General features: G+C 41.6%; 1 protein-coding gene across 1 annotated transcript in view; it reads right to left on the bottom strand.

Annotated features, from left to right (window-relative positions):
• Positions 1–3,025: 3,025 nt before the first annotated feature.
• The window catches only part of TACR1 (tachykinin receptor 1), a 96,649-nt gene continuing 83,348 nt past the window's right edge, over positions 3,026–16,326 (bottom strand). Inside the window, exons 3-5 of the mRNA XM_067704564.1 lie at positions 15,047–15,197; positions 7,770–7,966; positions 3,026–6,219 (exon numbers count right to left, since the gene is read on the bottom strand). Of these exons, the coding sequence (XP_067560665.1) occupies positions 5,928–6,219; positions 7,770–7,966; positions 15,047–15,197 (640 nt within the window). The 3' untranslated portion in view covers positions 3,026–5,927. The remainder of the gene's footprint in view (positions 6,220–7,769; positions 7,967–15,046; positions 15,198–16,326) is intronic.

Below are 16,326 nucleotides of genomic sequence, written 5' to 3'. Positions count from 1 at the left end.
TTTCTGGGCAGTGAGCATGCACTGCCTGGCCTCTTCATGCACTAACATTCTTCTTTAAATTCATGATTGGCATGGTTAGGAGATGACAGCACTGGAACCTGGCATCCCTCTGGAGTCTGCTGTTCTCCCAGCCCAGCCTAGTGGCTGGATCTCTTGCTTCAGCTGCTTCTTTTGAGTGTTGGCACTAATTCAGGAGTCCTGCTCTGAAAATCTTCTTAATTTCAGAAAATGGGTGAGTGGGAGGTGAGGTTAGGGGGTGAAAGAAAAGAGTGGGTGAGTGGGTACATGAAGTGGGCAAGAGGGTACTAGAGATAAGAAACGAGAATTTGTTAGGGATGGTGGGTTTTCACTATTCCACCAAATACGCTCTTTATTAAAATGTGTACTAAGAAGGCATCCAGAGTAGTGGGATTAAAACCTAGAGATTTCAGCAGGGAGTATGTTAGGAGGAGAGAGTTTCTAGGGATGAAAATAATTTTGGACTAAAGAGTGGAGTACAAAAGGATACTGGACATAAAAAGAAGAGGAAAGAGACAAAGGACATGTGAACACATTGCAGAGGACTTGGGTTTGAATCTGTCTGTGTGAAAATCTCTGAAGCTCGTGAAATAGATGCTAACATGCCAGCAGGCAGTGGTGAGGCAAGGGCAGCACCCCCGGTGGGGCTTATGTCATTGTTGATACACTTTGTCACTTGTTTCCAATTAGCAGCCTTTTCTCCTTGCTAGCTGCACTGCTTGAGAAAGAAGCCAGAACCAAAGGTTGAATTTTATGTTGAATTTGGTGTTCATGAGATGTGCCCTTCCATGCCTCATTCCACTTCCTCCCTGTTTTCCTAACTGGTAAAGATAAATGAGGGTGTCTCAGAACATTGCCTGTGGAGTTCAGGAAAGCAGTTTCTGCAGTTAAATGCTCCCTTCACTCTTGAAAATGGAGAGGAACGCTCTTGGTGTGTCCCTACCTTGCCTGCCTCTGTTTGAGGCCTTGACTGAAACCCCCTCTTGAGTTCCAGAGCTGAGGAAATCCATTTACTCATGAAAAGAATCTGAGGCAGCTATGCAGGGAGAATTACCAAAGCCAGACTGGCTCCTAAAGCTAAGCACCTTCAGCGCGTATGAGGTCACATGTGCCTACACAGGACTAAATGAAAACGTGCTTGCATTTCCACAAGAATGTCAATACTCCACAGCTGATATTATTTGTTGACCTGTAACTAAGGTTAGTCTTTCTTCAGCTAACAAATATTCATATTTCCATGGAAGAGTGAGCACACCCCTTAATCATGAATTTGGTGTTTTTACTGCCACAAACATCTTTAAGGATGTTCTACAGCTTTAACACATCTGGGCGCCTGAGGTGAATTATGATTTTGTTCCAAAGTTGTTTCAAGTTTCATGGCAGCCACTCTGATTCTCCCAGGGCTCACCTACCTCCCAGTGTGCTCTGAAGGCCTCAGGGCTCCTCACCCCTCTCCCATAAACAATTTATTTTCTCTCCTTCTCTAGAGAGTGGAGGATGAATGATTTCTTCTGAGAAGATTCAGGTTTTGCACCCTTTATTACACACACACACACACACACACACACACACACACAGTGTTTTACATATGATTTGTGGAGACCTTGAAGGGAAGATGTGGATTTCTTGAAGCTTATCCAGGCACCTCAATTTAAGATGCCTTAGTTTAAACAGAAACATCTTTATTATTTGTTTCTGATACTCATCGTGTTGCGACGCTATCTAGATTCTCCTCAAACCTCCCTGTTTTAACGCAGACATAGAGAATGGACTTGAGGACACGCGGAGGGGGAAGGGTAAGCTGGGATGAAGTGAGAGAGTGGCAAGGACATATATACACTACCAAATTGTAAAATAACTAGTGGGAAGCAGCCACATAGCACAGGGAGATCAGCTCAGTGCTTTGTGACCACATAGAGGGGTGGGTTAGGGAGTGTGGGAGGGAGGGAGACACAAGAGGGAGGAGATATGGGGATATATGTATATGTATAGCTGATTCACTTTGTTATAAAGCAGAAACTAACACACCATTGTAAAGCAATTATACTCCAATAAAGATGTTAAAAAAAAAACCCAAACTCCCTCTTGTAAGCTTTACAATCTTTGTCATTGCAAGTTTGCTGACAGCTGCTGATCACTCTTTTGAGGATGCATGCCTGAGGGGTGAGGTGGTACAGGGTGGCCCCTACTTCCTGGGCTTCCGTTCAGGTTTGCTGGGCTTACAGAGATGAACCATTGAAGTTTCTAATACTGCCAAGGGTTTCCTGATATGTGTTTTCAAACAGAGGGGGCTGGACCAAAGCTCTGGTGGAAGCTGTGGAAGTGATGTTACAGATCTCCCTTCAGGAGAGGCCCTGCAGTGGGTGTGCCATCAGCTGCCTGCCTCCAGCTGCTGTGATTTCAGGGACCACCACAGTGTTCAAGAGCAGACCACCCTCTCCCAGGAGAGCTCCCAGTCAGTGACCCAGCATGTTGAGGGTACCAGGCCTGGCCATTTCTGCTTGCTGGGGCTTTTCTCTGGGCACCCTTTGCACACTGGTGGGCCAGCTGAGACTTTCTCAAGGCTGCTCCTCATATGGAAGCTCCTCCTGCCCAATCTTACCCTCCCCCTTTTTTCACAGGTGTCAGATCTGCATAGTGGTCTCAAGGCCTCCCCTGCTTACCTTCCTCACCCCTTATCTTTCCCAAGTGTTCCCTCAATAAATCTCTTGCACTTCTGACTCTGTCTTGGTGTCTGCTTCTAGGAGGACTTGAACTGACACAGCTCTACTCATAGGTGACACTGTTGGTCACTTCATACAATCCCATATTACCTTCCCAGATTCCCACCTGGAAACAGTTCCCACATCTTGCCAACCCATTTTGTCACAGAGTTAGGAGTTTTCTGGGTGTTGGGTTCCATTCTTTGGTCTTTGCAATTTATTAAGATTCATAGTACCACCCCATTCAGTGTCTTGTAGGTTGCTTAGTTTCTCTGGAGATGAGACAGAGGCATGAGACAGTTAAAAACATACTTTATTTCTATATGGAGATTCTTTCTATGATCTCAGGTTGGAAAACATAGAAACTTCAAGAAATACCCCTCTCCACTTACATGATTCTTCCTGAAACCAGGTCAATAAGGTTAGCTCCCAAGTCCCCTTTTCCAAGGGTTCCACTCAGTCCTTCCAAGAGAAAGGACATTCCAGTATGTCTTAGCACTCCAGTGGGAGGTGAGGAAGACAAGGACCCCTATCCTTTAGTTCTTGCCATATAGTGTCCCTCCCCAACCCTCAGTTGCTATGGTACTACTGTGAGTCCATTATATACATCAGCTTCTCTCTGTGAAAGAATGAGGAGGAATCAGCACAATACAAATAGCTCATTGACAGCAACTGGATCCCACATTTTAGAAGTAACATAACAGTGATAGCCCCATGATGCCTTATATTCTATTACTACTGAACAGAATATCAAGGAAAAACACTTAGGAGATAACACAGGATGACAGATTTCTATAAGAATGAGACCAATGCACAGTGCAGATCATGGTGTTTCTCACACATGGGAGGAGACAACAATTTTATAAGTTAAACGGGTGTTGGAGAGTGAGTTAGAGGAAGACTTGCTGGGCTCTCTCAGAGGAAACGTTCTGCCATATTTGAAACTGTACACTCCTATTATGTGCAGTGATGATGCTGTCCAAACACACCCCTTCAGTTCCCCTGGATTGGCTGGTGCTCTCTTTGGAATTATCTCAGAGAGCTCTCATTGCAAAAGGCTATCTTAAGGTCTTTGGCCCGATTACCCATGTTGAGTGTGGGTCTTTAGAATCCTGTGGAAAATCTGCTTCTCAACTTCCTCCATGCCTGCTGGGCAGCCTAGACCCACTAAGACTGGTGAGTTAACAATGGCCTGTTGGTAGGCTCCTCAAGAACAGAAGGAGCTGTGCGTCCCCAGCTCAGGGCCAAGTCCAGAGCAAGTGCTCCATAAACCTTGTTGAATTCAACTCTAACCTCTTCCATAGAGGGGATGTCCCCTACTCATTAACACTTTCTTCTTAGGTACTTCTCATAATCATGCCAGTTCTTTACATCCCTCTGAAGTGAATAATCCATACATGGTATGATTCTTTATCAGAAGTAAGACTAATGCTTTGGGCACTGACTTTTGTTGCCCCTAAATTATGTGTTCCATTCATATATTTGCACTGAGTTGGTTTTCTTAGTTTATTTAATCCTTCTCATGCTGCTTTGGAGGATATCTTTCTGGCTTATACTGTTGCTATATAACTTCTTCCTGGCCTGTCAATGCCCTGGTAGGGTTAGGGCCAGCACAGCTGGTAACGGCTGTAAACCTATGTGCAGCACAGTTCTCCCTCAACATGATGGATGCAGAATATGTCCATGCATTCTTCAAACCACAAAGAAGGCATTTATGGTAGTTACATGAGGTTTCTGCTTTCAGCCACATCTGTACAAAGCACAGATCTGGGAGACAGAAAGAAACTGCACACTCACCTGCTATAACCCCCAAACTGTCAGGACACGAAGCTTTAAGTTCATGACTCTCTGTCAACTGACTCTTCTGTAAGGTTGATCGATCATCCCACCTCTTTTAGACAGGAGGCCAGCAAAGCTGGTGGCAGGAAGGGGAGATTCAGAGAGTCTAAAGGGAAGATGCAAGGTGGCCTCTTCCCACAAGCGTTGTTGCAGGGTGCAGCCTCCTCAGTCACTGAACTCATGCCTTATGCTAGTATAAAGCTAAAAATCTAGGTGAGTGCCCCTGCCCTAAGATACCCAAAAGTCCAGAGCAGGGAGCCTACATGTTTTTCTTCCCTGGTGGCATTCTCCAGCTGGGAGACTTAGCCTGTTAAATCCATATAGAGAGATGTAGAATTTGACACGAAGTCCTCTGCTCTGTCAAAGGCCAAAATCTTCAGGAGAAGCAAAGTGCTCACAGTTTTAGGATAAATCAGAGAATGTCATATATGGATACTGATACATGGTCTTAGCAGTTGCTACATCTCTAGGTATTAATTCGCTGGACTTACTGCTTCTATTCTTCCTGAGACTACAAATTTTTGGTTGAACAACAAAAAAAGACTCATACAATCATTGAACCAATGAATGTTAACATTCAAAAGGACACCTAGATGATGTAGTTCAGCTCATAGTTTTACAAATAAGGAAAGAGAGGATCAGGTAGATTAAGTATTGCACAGTTCTCCTGAGTCTTGGTTCATAACAGACATTAGCTAGTATCAGTGGACATATTCTATCAGCATTGATTGCTCAGGACAGTCACTGGGGACATAATACAGATAAACTTGAGGCTCTCAATCCCATACTGCACTGAGATATTGAGATGCCAAAAAGGGGCAGAAGTATGCCTTCTTTTCATGAGTCCTTAGAAGAGAGTGTTACATCTTTCATTCAGATTTTATGTGGTTCCTCCTTTTGTTCACCTTATCAAGCAGAGGCTGATGCAGTATGAGCCACCAGCTAAAGGAAAATAATCTAAGCAAGACTGAGAACACCTTTATTGAAATAAGATAGCAGCTTTAGGCAAACAGATCAGTTGGATCTTTTGCTGCATTGCAGGAATTACCCTGAAATGAGTGCCAACATGCAATTAAAGTTAATTCTAGAATCTTGGAATGGATTGTAGAGAAAATCGAGTCTAACCTTCCCATTGTACAGGCTCAGAGAAGTTCGATGATTTGTTTTGGGTCACACAGCATGTGGGTGGCAAAGACATAGAAGAATGCAGGTTTTTGACTCCAGGATAGAATGTTTTTCCTAAACTATTCTGACCTTTTCACAAGCCGCAAAAGCGTTTCTTATGGTCTTTATATTGAGGATTTATCCATGCATGAAATGAAGCAAGACAAACACAAAGGTGACTGCGTCTACTGAACGCCCCATAGTCTAGGAGAGCATGTTGGAGTAGAAGCTGAAGTTCTCCGTCGTGGTCTTAGAGTCGCTGAGAGGGGAGTCATTGGAGGTCTTGTCCAGGGATGAGGGCATGGCCTTGGGGCCTTCCTCCAGGTCTTCCTCATGGGCCCCCACCACTGTGGAGACAGTGGTCTCCAGGCGGCTGACTTTATACACACTGCCCTGCGTCTGGTGGTACCTAGTGGATTTCATTTCGAGCCCCTCATAGTCACCAGCACTGATGAAAGGGCAGCACCGAAAGGCTTGCTTGAAGCCCAGACGGAACCTGAAGAGAGAGTAGAAGGAGAGGTAATCCTTGAGTATGGCCTGCTTTCAGAGGTGTTCCCATCATTGTGGTAGCTCTTTAATACGTGGACATACCCAAATGAGACACTGTGTTATTAATTTTTTTAATTAATTGACAGCTGAAGATGCTAAGGGCAAAAAGATTCAAAGGTCAGTGATCAAGGTCAAATCCAGGACTAGAACCCAAGTTCATGTGAAATGCATGTCTGTACTTAGGGTGGCTGTTGAAATATACTGCCTCCACTGGTTCAGGGTCAGCTGATTTTGGGTCAATTCAACATCAGTAAAAACATTCACCAAGTGTTTACTATATGCACAATACTGTGTCAAGACTCAGTCCTTTCCTTCAAGTAGCCCACTGACTTTCTGCCAATCATGTCCCTTCAGAATCAGCTTTTGGGAGATTAAACTTAGAAGTGTTTAGGTATGTTGTGAGGCTCCTAGAAGAAAGATAAATCCATGAGTTAGACAAACAAGACCATTTGGACAAGTCCCAGGGGATATCTGTCCCCAGATTCATAGCACCTGAGTGTCTCATTCAGAGAAGTCACGTTATAGGCTGATAACTGTTGGCTATAAATGTGACAAGCCTTTTTTCCTTCCCCCTCCTTCTCCTGCCTCCTTTTTCACAGAGGCTGAGATGGTGCTCCAGATGAGTGAGCTGCCACCATGGCATACCAGCTGCCTCTTGGGGACTCCGCACACAGTGGTGAATTCCCTATTACTGAACACCATTCTAGATGGCTCTCCCTTCTCTTACTTGTCTGAGGTTGGCTTCCACTTCAGGGAAGGCTCTCCTGGCCCCTGTGGCCAAGTAAAGGCAGAATCAGGCCTTTGAGGCTCTGACTTCTTTTTGCTTACCCTGTCCTGCTGGAAGTGCTGGAAGAAACTGGACAAAGCTGCCCAGATTTTATGATGGGATGGGAAGAAGAAAATGAGAGACCAGAGAAGGGAAAAGATGCCATGTGGTGGATAATTATTCTAGGGGCATCAATCTCTCTCTTTCTCTCTTGTTCTCTCTCTCACTATCACTCTCTGACTCATTCACTCTCTGACTCCTCTCTCTCTCTCTCTGATTCTCTTTCTCTCTGTCTGCATGGACAACCCTCTGTGCATGGAATCCATAGAGCAGATTGAGAAATTCATGAACTTGATCCAGCTTGCAACCTGCTTTATATATATTAATCACAGAGGTTTCTTTTATCTGCCCCTGCACCCCACCCTCTACTACTGACTTAGTAACGAGTGTTTAAAAGTCAGAAGATTTCACATAAAAACATGGATTTCTGGTTCATCTTGGAAAAGAAAAAAAAGTCTCCTCAGGGCTCATATTCCTGCATGGTGACAAGAAGACCATTTGTCTTTGTAGTTCCCAAGTAGCCAACCTAAATGAGGAAAGCCAGCTGTGAGACAAGAGGGAGTGGTAAAGACTACAGAGAACTAATCATCGCATGGTTCAGTCCGCAGGGATTGAACAGTGTGATGATTAGTTTCTTGTCCTGGAGAGAGTATGGGGGATGGGGTTCTTACCTGTCATTGAGGCAGCAGTAGATGATGGGGTTGTACATTGTAGAGCTCATGGCCAGCCACATGATGGCCAGGTAAACCTGCTGAATAAACTTCTCCAGGTAGAGATCAGGGTTGATGTAAGGCAGGAGGAAGAAGACGTGGAAGGGCAGCCAGCAGATGGCAAAGGTGCATACAACAATAATCATCATCTTAACCACCTGGCAAGAGGGTGAGACAGGTAAGACCACCAGCACATCCTCTCTTTCTCATGTTATTTTCTCTCTTATCCTGCCCCCTGACTGTGCACAATGTGATATGGAGTGTAAAGTAATTATAATAACACCTTTCAAGGTGGAGGAAGGACCATTTATATGTGGTACCAAAGGACTTTGTTTATGTCAGTGATTCTCAGAGGGTGGCCCCAGGACCAGCAACATGGCCATAACTTGAGTACTTGTCAGAAATGCAAATTCTTGGACCCCATTCCAGGCTAACCGAATCAAAAAGTTTGAGTGTGGGACCCAGAATTCAGACTTTGACAAGCCCTTCTGATTGTTCTGATGTGCACTCATGTTTGAGAACTTCTGTGTTATACCATACTTCTGGGCAATGACTGGAGAAGCCAAGGGAGACCAGATTAATGAGCAAAGGGGAATGGGTGTTCAGGAGGTAAAGACCCAGGAATGGGGAGGAAGCAGCAGGGGGAAAGGGGTCATGAGCCAGAGCAGGCTTCTAGGTGTGAAGACTCAGGGAGAGGGAAAGAGAAGGGGTGGGATTTGGACAGCAGCAGCAAGGGAGTGTCAGATGTTTAAAGGGGATATTAATAAAATGGTTTTATGAATACTGGGTGATATAACCCATTCCTTTTTATTCCCAAGAAACCTTCAGAGAAAAAATGACCTAAGAGAGGTGTGGCCAAGATAGTGGAGTAGGAAGACACTGAGCTCACCTCCTCCCATGGGCACACCAACTAGTTACAGAGAAACTATTAATGAGAATGACCTGAAGACTAGCAGAAAAGCTTTTCTTGAACTAAAGATATAAATAAGGAATCACAATGAGATGGATAGGAGGGACAGAGATGCAGTATAGTCAAGAGCCACACCCCTGGGGAGGTCACCCCCAAATGGAAGGATGATCACAATTGCAGAGGTCCTCCCCAAGGAGCAAGAGGTCTGAGCCCCACATCAGCGGGGTATGCACTGGGAAGACAAACCCTCAGAATCTCTTGCTTTGAAGGCAAGCAGGGCTTGCACACTGGAGGGCTAGAGAGCTGTAGGAAACAGAGATTCTGCTCTTAAAGAGTGCACAAAAAATCTCACATGCTCTGAGTCTCAGCACAGAGGTAGTGATTTGAGAGGAGCCTGAGCCAGACCCACTTGCTGACCTTGAAGAGCCTCCTGGAGAAGAAGGAGGCAATTGGGAACATCCCTGGGGACAAAAACACCAGTGGCAGCTGTTTGGGGGAGCTCATTCTAGCATGAGGACACTGGTTTTGGCAAATGCCATTTTGGAGTTCTTCTTCTAGTCTATTAGCTCTGGGAGGTTACCCACCCACCAGTGGGCTGGTACCAGCCCCAGGGCCCTCATAGACCCACAGCCAGCTGCCCCAGGACCTGGCCCTGTGCACAAGTGCGCCAACAGTCACAAGGCAGAGTCAGCAGTGAACTGGGCTGGGGGCCAGCCCCACCTACCAACATGCCCACAGTAGTCAGTCCCAACACAACAGAACGGCCCACACAGCACATATAGGGGGCACCCCTAGAGCATAGAGCTCTGTTGATCAGAGGAGAGTGTGCTGCTGGGCCCCACAGGACAGCTCCAACACAAGGCCACTTCTCCAAGCTCAGAACATGTAACCAACTTACTTAATGCATAGAAATAAGCACAGAGAAATAAATACACACAATTTGAGGAGACAGAGGAATATGTTTTCAACAAAGGCACAAGACAAAACCTCAGAAAAAGAACTAAATGAGGTGGAGATAAGCAATCTACTTGAAAAAGATTTCAAAGTAATGACAATAAATATGCTCAATGAACTTGAGAGAAGAATGGATAAACACAATGAGAATTTAAATAAAATTAGAAAATATAAAGAAGAACCAAACAGAACTGAAGAATACAATAACTGAAATAAAAAATTCACTAGAAGGAATCAACAGTGGATTAGGTGATACAGAGGAGTGGATCAGCAAACTGGAAGACACCCAAGCTGAACAAAAAATTTAAAAAGAAAATAATTAACAAAAAAATGAGTGTAGTTTAAGAGACCTCTGGGACAACCAAAGTGTACAAATATTTGCATTGTAGGGGTCCAAGAAGGATAAGAGAGAGAGAAAGCATCAAAGAACTTATTTGAAGGAATAATAGCTGAAAAGTTCCCCAATCTGGGAAAGGGAACAGACATCCATGTCCAAGAAGCACAAAGAGTCCCAAACAAGATGAACCCAAAGCAGTCCACACCAATACACATTATATTAATATGGCATATATTAAAGATAAAGAGAGAATATTAAGAGCAGCAAGAGGAAACAAATAGTTACACACATGGGAACTCCCATAAGACTGTCAGCTGACTTTTCAGTAGAAATTTTGCAGGCCAGAAGGGAGTGGCACCATATATTCAAAGTGATGAAAGGATAAAACATGCAACCAAGAATACTCTATCTGGCAAGACAATCATTCAGATTTGAAGGAGAGATACAAATTTTAAGACAAGCAACAGCTAAAAGAATTCAGCACCACTAAACTGGCTTAACGAGAAATGTTAAAGGGACTTCTCTAAGGGGAAAAGAAAAGACCATAGCCAGAAATATGAAAATTATGAGAGGAAAAATCTCATTGGTTAAAGCAAACATACAATAAAGATAGTAGATCAACCACTTATAAAGCTAGTAGGAAGATTAAAGACAAAAGTAGTAAAATCATCTATATCCACAATAAGTAGTTAAGGGATACACAAAACAAAAAGATGTAAAATATGATGTCAAAAACATTAAATGTGGGGGGGGGAAATAAAAATGAAGGGTGGTTAGAATGAGTTCAGACTTAAGTGGTCACCAACTTAAAAATAATCACATGTGGGACTTCCCTTTGGTGCAGTGGTTAAGAATCTGCCTGCCAATGTGGGGGACACAGGTTCGAGCCCTGGTCTGGGAAGATCCCACATGCCGCAGAGCCCATGCACCACAATTACTGAGCCTGCACTCTAGAGCCCGTGGGCCACAACTACTGAGGTTGCATGCCACAACTACTGAAGCCGGCGCACCTACAGCCCATGATCCACAACAAGAGAAGCCACTGCAGTGAGAAGCCCTCACATCGCAATGAAGAGTAGTCCCCACAACCCACAACTAGAGAAAGTCTGCATGTAGCAATGAAGACCCAACACAGCCAAAAAAAAAAAAAATCACATGTGTATGTATATATAGTTTGCTATATATAAACATCATGGTAACCACAAACCAAAAAAATCTCTAATAGATACACATGAAAAAAGAGAAAGGAATCCAAACATAACATTAAAGGCAGACATTAAACCACAAGGGAAGAGAGCAAAAAAGAGAAGAAAAGAGAACTATAAAACAACAAAATGGCAATAAGTACATTACAGACCAATATAACTGATGAACATGCATGCAAAATCCTCAACAAAATATTAGCAAACAGAATTCAACAATACCTTAAAAGGACCATACACCATGATTGAGTGGAATTTGTGCCTGGGATGCAAGGATGTTTCAACATCAGCAAATTAGTCAATGTGTTACATCACACTAACAAATTGAAGAATAAAAATCATATGATCATTTTCATAAATACAGAAAAAACTTTTGACAGAATTCAGTATCTTTTTATGACAAAAACTCTCAACAAAGTGGGTATAGAGGGAACATACCTCAACATATAAAGGCCATATATGACAAACCCATAGCTAACATCATATTCAGTGGTGAAAAGGTGAAAGCATTTCCTCTAAGATCAGGAACAAGAAAACGTTGCCCACTCTCACCCTTTTTATTCAATGTAGTATTGGGAGTTCTATTCAAAGCAATCAGACAAGAAAAAGAAATAAAAGATATCCAAATTAGAAAGGAAGACTTCAAACTGTCACTGTTTGCAGATGACAGGATACTATACATTGAATATCCTAAAGAACCCACCAAAAAACTATTAGAACTAATAAACAAATTCAATAAAGTTTCAGGATACAAAATTAATATACAGAAATCTGTTGCATTTCTATATACTAACACTGAAATATCAGAATGAGAAATTAAGAAAACAGTCCCATTTACGACTGCATCAAAAAGAATAAAATACCTAAGAATAAACCTAACCAAGGAGGTAGACAACTTGTACTTGGAAAACTATAAGGCACTGATAAAATAAATTGAAGGGGACACAAGCAAAAACCAAAATATAGCATGCTCACAGATTGGAAGAATTAATATTGTTAAAATGACCATACTACCCAGGGCAACCTACAGATTCAATGCAATCTATCAAAATACCAAAGGCAATTTCACAGAACTACAACAAATAATTCTAAAACTTATACAGAAACACAAAAAACCCCAAGTAGCCATAAAAATCTTGAGAAAGAAGAACAAAGCTGGAGGCATTATGCTCTTGATTTCAAAAACATACTAAAAGCTACAGTAATCAAAACAATATGGTACTGGCACAAAACAGTCACAGAGCTCAAAAGAACAGAATAGAGATCCCAGAAATAAATCTACACCCATATGGTCAATTAATCTATGACAAAGGAGGCAAGAATTATAGTGGGGAAAATACAGCCTCTTCAAAAAACAGTGTTGGGAAAAGTTGACTGCTACATGCAAAAAAATAGAACTGGATTACATTCTCACATCATATATAAAAATAAATTCAAACTGGATTAAAAACTTAAATAGAAGACCTGAAACCACAAAACTTCTAGAAGAAAACAGGAAGCACCCTTTTTGACACTGGTCTTAGCATTTTTTAAAAAAAATTTGTCTCCTCAGGCAAGGGAAACAAGAGCAAAAATTAACAAATGGGACTACATCAAAGTGAAAAGCTTTTGCACAGTGAAGGAAACTAAAAACAAAAAGGCAGCTTACTGAATATTTGCAAATAATATATCTGATAGGGGATTAATATCTAAAATATACAAAGAACTAATATCACTCAACATCAAAAAAACCAAACAACTGCATTAAAAAATGGCAGGGACCTGAAGAGATGTTTCTCCAAATAAGGCATACAGATGGCCAAAAGGCACATGTAAAGATACCCAACATCACTCATCAAACCAAAACCGCAATGAGATATCACTTCACACGTGTCAGAATGGCTATATCACAAAGACAGGAGATAACAAGCATTGGCAAGGATGTGGAGAAAAATGAGCCTTTGTAAACTGTTGGTGGAAATGTAAATTGGTGCAGCCATTCTGGAAAACAGTATGGAGATTCCTCAACAAATTGAAAAGAGAACTACCATATGATCCAGCAACTACACCCCTGGGTATTTATCCAAAGGAAACAAAAACACTTTGAAAAGATACAAGTACCCTGATGTTTATAGGAGCATTATTTACAATAGCCAAGATATGGAAGCAACCTAAGTGTCCATTGATAGAGGAATGGGTATAAAAATATATTTTATGTATATATATATATACACACACATACAATGGAATATTACCCAGACATTAAAAAATGAAATCTTGTCATTTGGGACAACATGGATGAATATAGAGGGTATTATCCTAAGAGAAAGTCAAATATCACATCATCTCACTTATATGTGGAATCTAAAAAACAAAACAAAGAAACAAACAAAACAAAAGCAGACTCATAAAGATGTAGAGAATAAAAGGGTGGTTGCCAGAAAGAAGGGGGATGGGTAGGTGGGTGAAATGGGTGAAGGGGATTAAGGGGTACAAACCTTAAATAAGTCATGGGGATGTAATAAGCAGCATAAAGAATATGGTCAGTAACATTTTAATAACTTTGTATGGGGTCAGATCGTTACTAGAATTATTGTGGTGCTAGTGGATGCAAATGTCAAATCATTATGTAATACACCTGAAATTAATATACTATTGTAAGTCAACTGTATTTCAATAAAAAAGAAAAGCTATCTAGCATCCACACAATGAAATACTATGCAAAGAAGTACCAAAAGAGAAAAATAAAGAATGAGAAATCTCTTTCTATATTGATTTTTGAAGATTTTGTGGATATTGTTAAATTTAAAAATAAGAGGAAGAACAGCGTGTATTTACTATTTGTGTAAGAAAGAAAAGAATATATATTTATTTGGCTTACAAATAAATTTGGCTTACAAATAAATTTATTTGCATTACAATATCTGAAAGGATTAACAACAACTGTGGTTATCATACTGTGTGTGTGTGTGTGTGTGTGTGTGTGTGTGTGTGTGTGTGTGTGCATACACATTTGGGAACTGTGTAGATGGAGGACCTAGAAAGGAGGGAGACCTTTCATGGTAAGACTCAATATATTTCTTGACTTTTAATTTTCGAATAATTTAAGACTCCCAAGAAGTTGCAAAAATAGGTCAGAGAGTTCCCAGGTACCCATCACACAGCTTCTCCCAATGATTTCATCTTACATAACTATGCCACATGATCAAAATCAGGAAACTGATGATAGTGCAGTGCTATTAACGGACTGCATTTGGATTTTGCCAGTTTTTACATGCATTTTTTTTTTGGTGTATAGTTCTATGAAATTTTATCATATGCAGAGATAAGTGAAAAACCCACAGCAATCAGGATACATAGCTGCTCCATCATCACAAAGAAACTCACTCATGCTGTCCCTTTGTAGACAGACTCTTCCCCCAGTACTAATCCTGGCAACTCCTAGTCTATTCTCCATCACCATAATTTTGTTTCTTTTAGTACTTTTTGATGTTTGAACCAAGTAAATGTACTATTTTGTCAAATTTTAATAATAAAAGAGAACTGAATAACGCTTCATGCTTTTGTAGTTAAATATGTGTGTTTGTGTTTTAATGACTTGACAGTTTTCAATTAGCCTTAAGGCGAGAGTGAGGTGGCTTATGCCTGTACAGGCAGGCCTAGGTTACGAAAACATTGAAGAAAGATCTCTTCCCTCCCCTCCCTTCCCCTTTCCTCCACTCCCTTCTATTGTTCCCAGGACCCAGGGATGTTTTGTGCCTGCTGCCTCTGGGTCTCCTGAGGCTCTGGGGCTCATAAACTTGCCGGTCTGTCACCTATGCCAGGGTGGGTTAAGTACTGCCTGCCCTTTGCTCACCTTGCGCTTGGCAGAGACTTGCTCGTGGTAACGGTCAGAGGAGTCCCCAGGGATCTCGCTGGCCCACAGGGTGATACCCACTACAGTGTACGCATAGCCTATCACCAGCAGGGGGAGGAAGTAGATCAACACAGTCACACAGATGTGGTACCTGCAACAAGGTGGATGGAAGGGGTCAGTTCAAGAAATAATAGGGTTGGTCAAGCCTTGATGGTTACATTTCTCAGCATTTGCCATTAATAAGCTTTGATAATAAGGCTAGCCACCTGCATTGGAGAGAAGGGTGATATGTTAATGGATAAAGTAGGGAAAGCAAATCTCTTCAACTTATGTTTTTCTTACGGACTTTTTCCATAATGGAGATTCCTATTCAGAATGAAAAGAGAAGAACAAACACTGATCAGAGGGAACTGAATCTGTTGTATACCTACAGCAATTTTAGTTGATGTTAAGTTCAATATTGCTTACCTCTCCCTCCAAAGAGAAAATGAAATCTTAGGCTGCATTAATGGAAGTATAGTCTCTAGAATAAAGGAGGTGATTTTACTGCTCAATACATACTTGTCAGATTTAAACTTAGGGTCAATTTTGGTGCAGGAACATAGACCAACTAGTACATTCAGATGAGAACCATCGTCGTGGTTAATGAGACAATCTATCCTAAATGACAAATGGCTTCACGGATATAAGCATAATTATCTTGGAGAGAGATAAGACTTATCCTAGAATTAAGATCAGTAGGTGAGAGTCACAAAGTTTAAGCTACTTCTAGGCCTGGTCCTTAAATATATATCTCCAGATGGAAGCTGTCTGGGTCTCTGAGTTACCACTTGGAGGACAGATACCAAATGATTTGAGTCTGATTGGAATATGAGAAAGAAACAAACCTTTGCAGTGTTAAACCACAGATTTTGAGGTTTCTTACAACAGCACAACTTATCCTATTCTGTTTAAGATGAAGCTCATTGTAAGTTGGACATTTTAATAAGTTATTTGAATTTTGAGAAAGAGTATTTTTTCTCAGATGGTCCTTGGCATGTCTGGCTAGTTATAGGACTTTCCCCCTGATGTGAGTTTAATGCAAAGCCTCAGCATTCCTGATAATAATAATAAGAAGAAGAACAGCTAATATTTTGAGGGTTTTACTCTAGGTCACTGTGTTCCTAATAACATTAATGATAGTATTAATAGCTGAACTGGAAGTTAGATTTTATTGAGTGAATAACACAGTGCCATGCACTTTACTGGCATTATCTTCTTTAATCCTCAAAACAAATGAT

Source organism: Pseudorca crassidens, chromosome 14, assembly GCF_039906515.1.
Source record: "Pseudorca crassidens isolate mPseCra1 chromosome 14, mPseCra1.hap1, whole genome shotgun sequence".
NCBI lineage: Eukaryota > Metazoa > Chordata > Mammalia > Artiodactyla > Delphinidae > Pseudorca > Pseudorca crassidens.
Note: the sequence above shows the minus strand (reverse complement) of the source record. Positions and strands in the feature narration are given on the sequence as shown.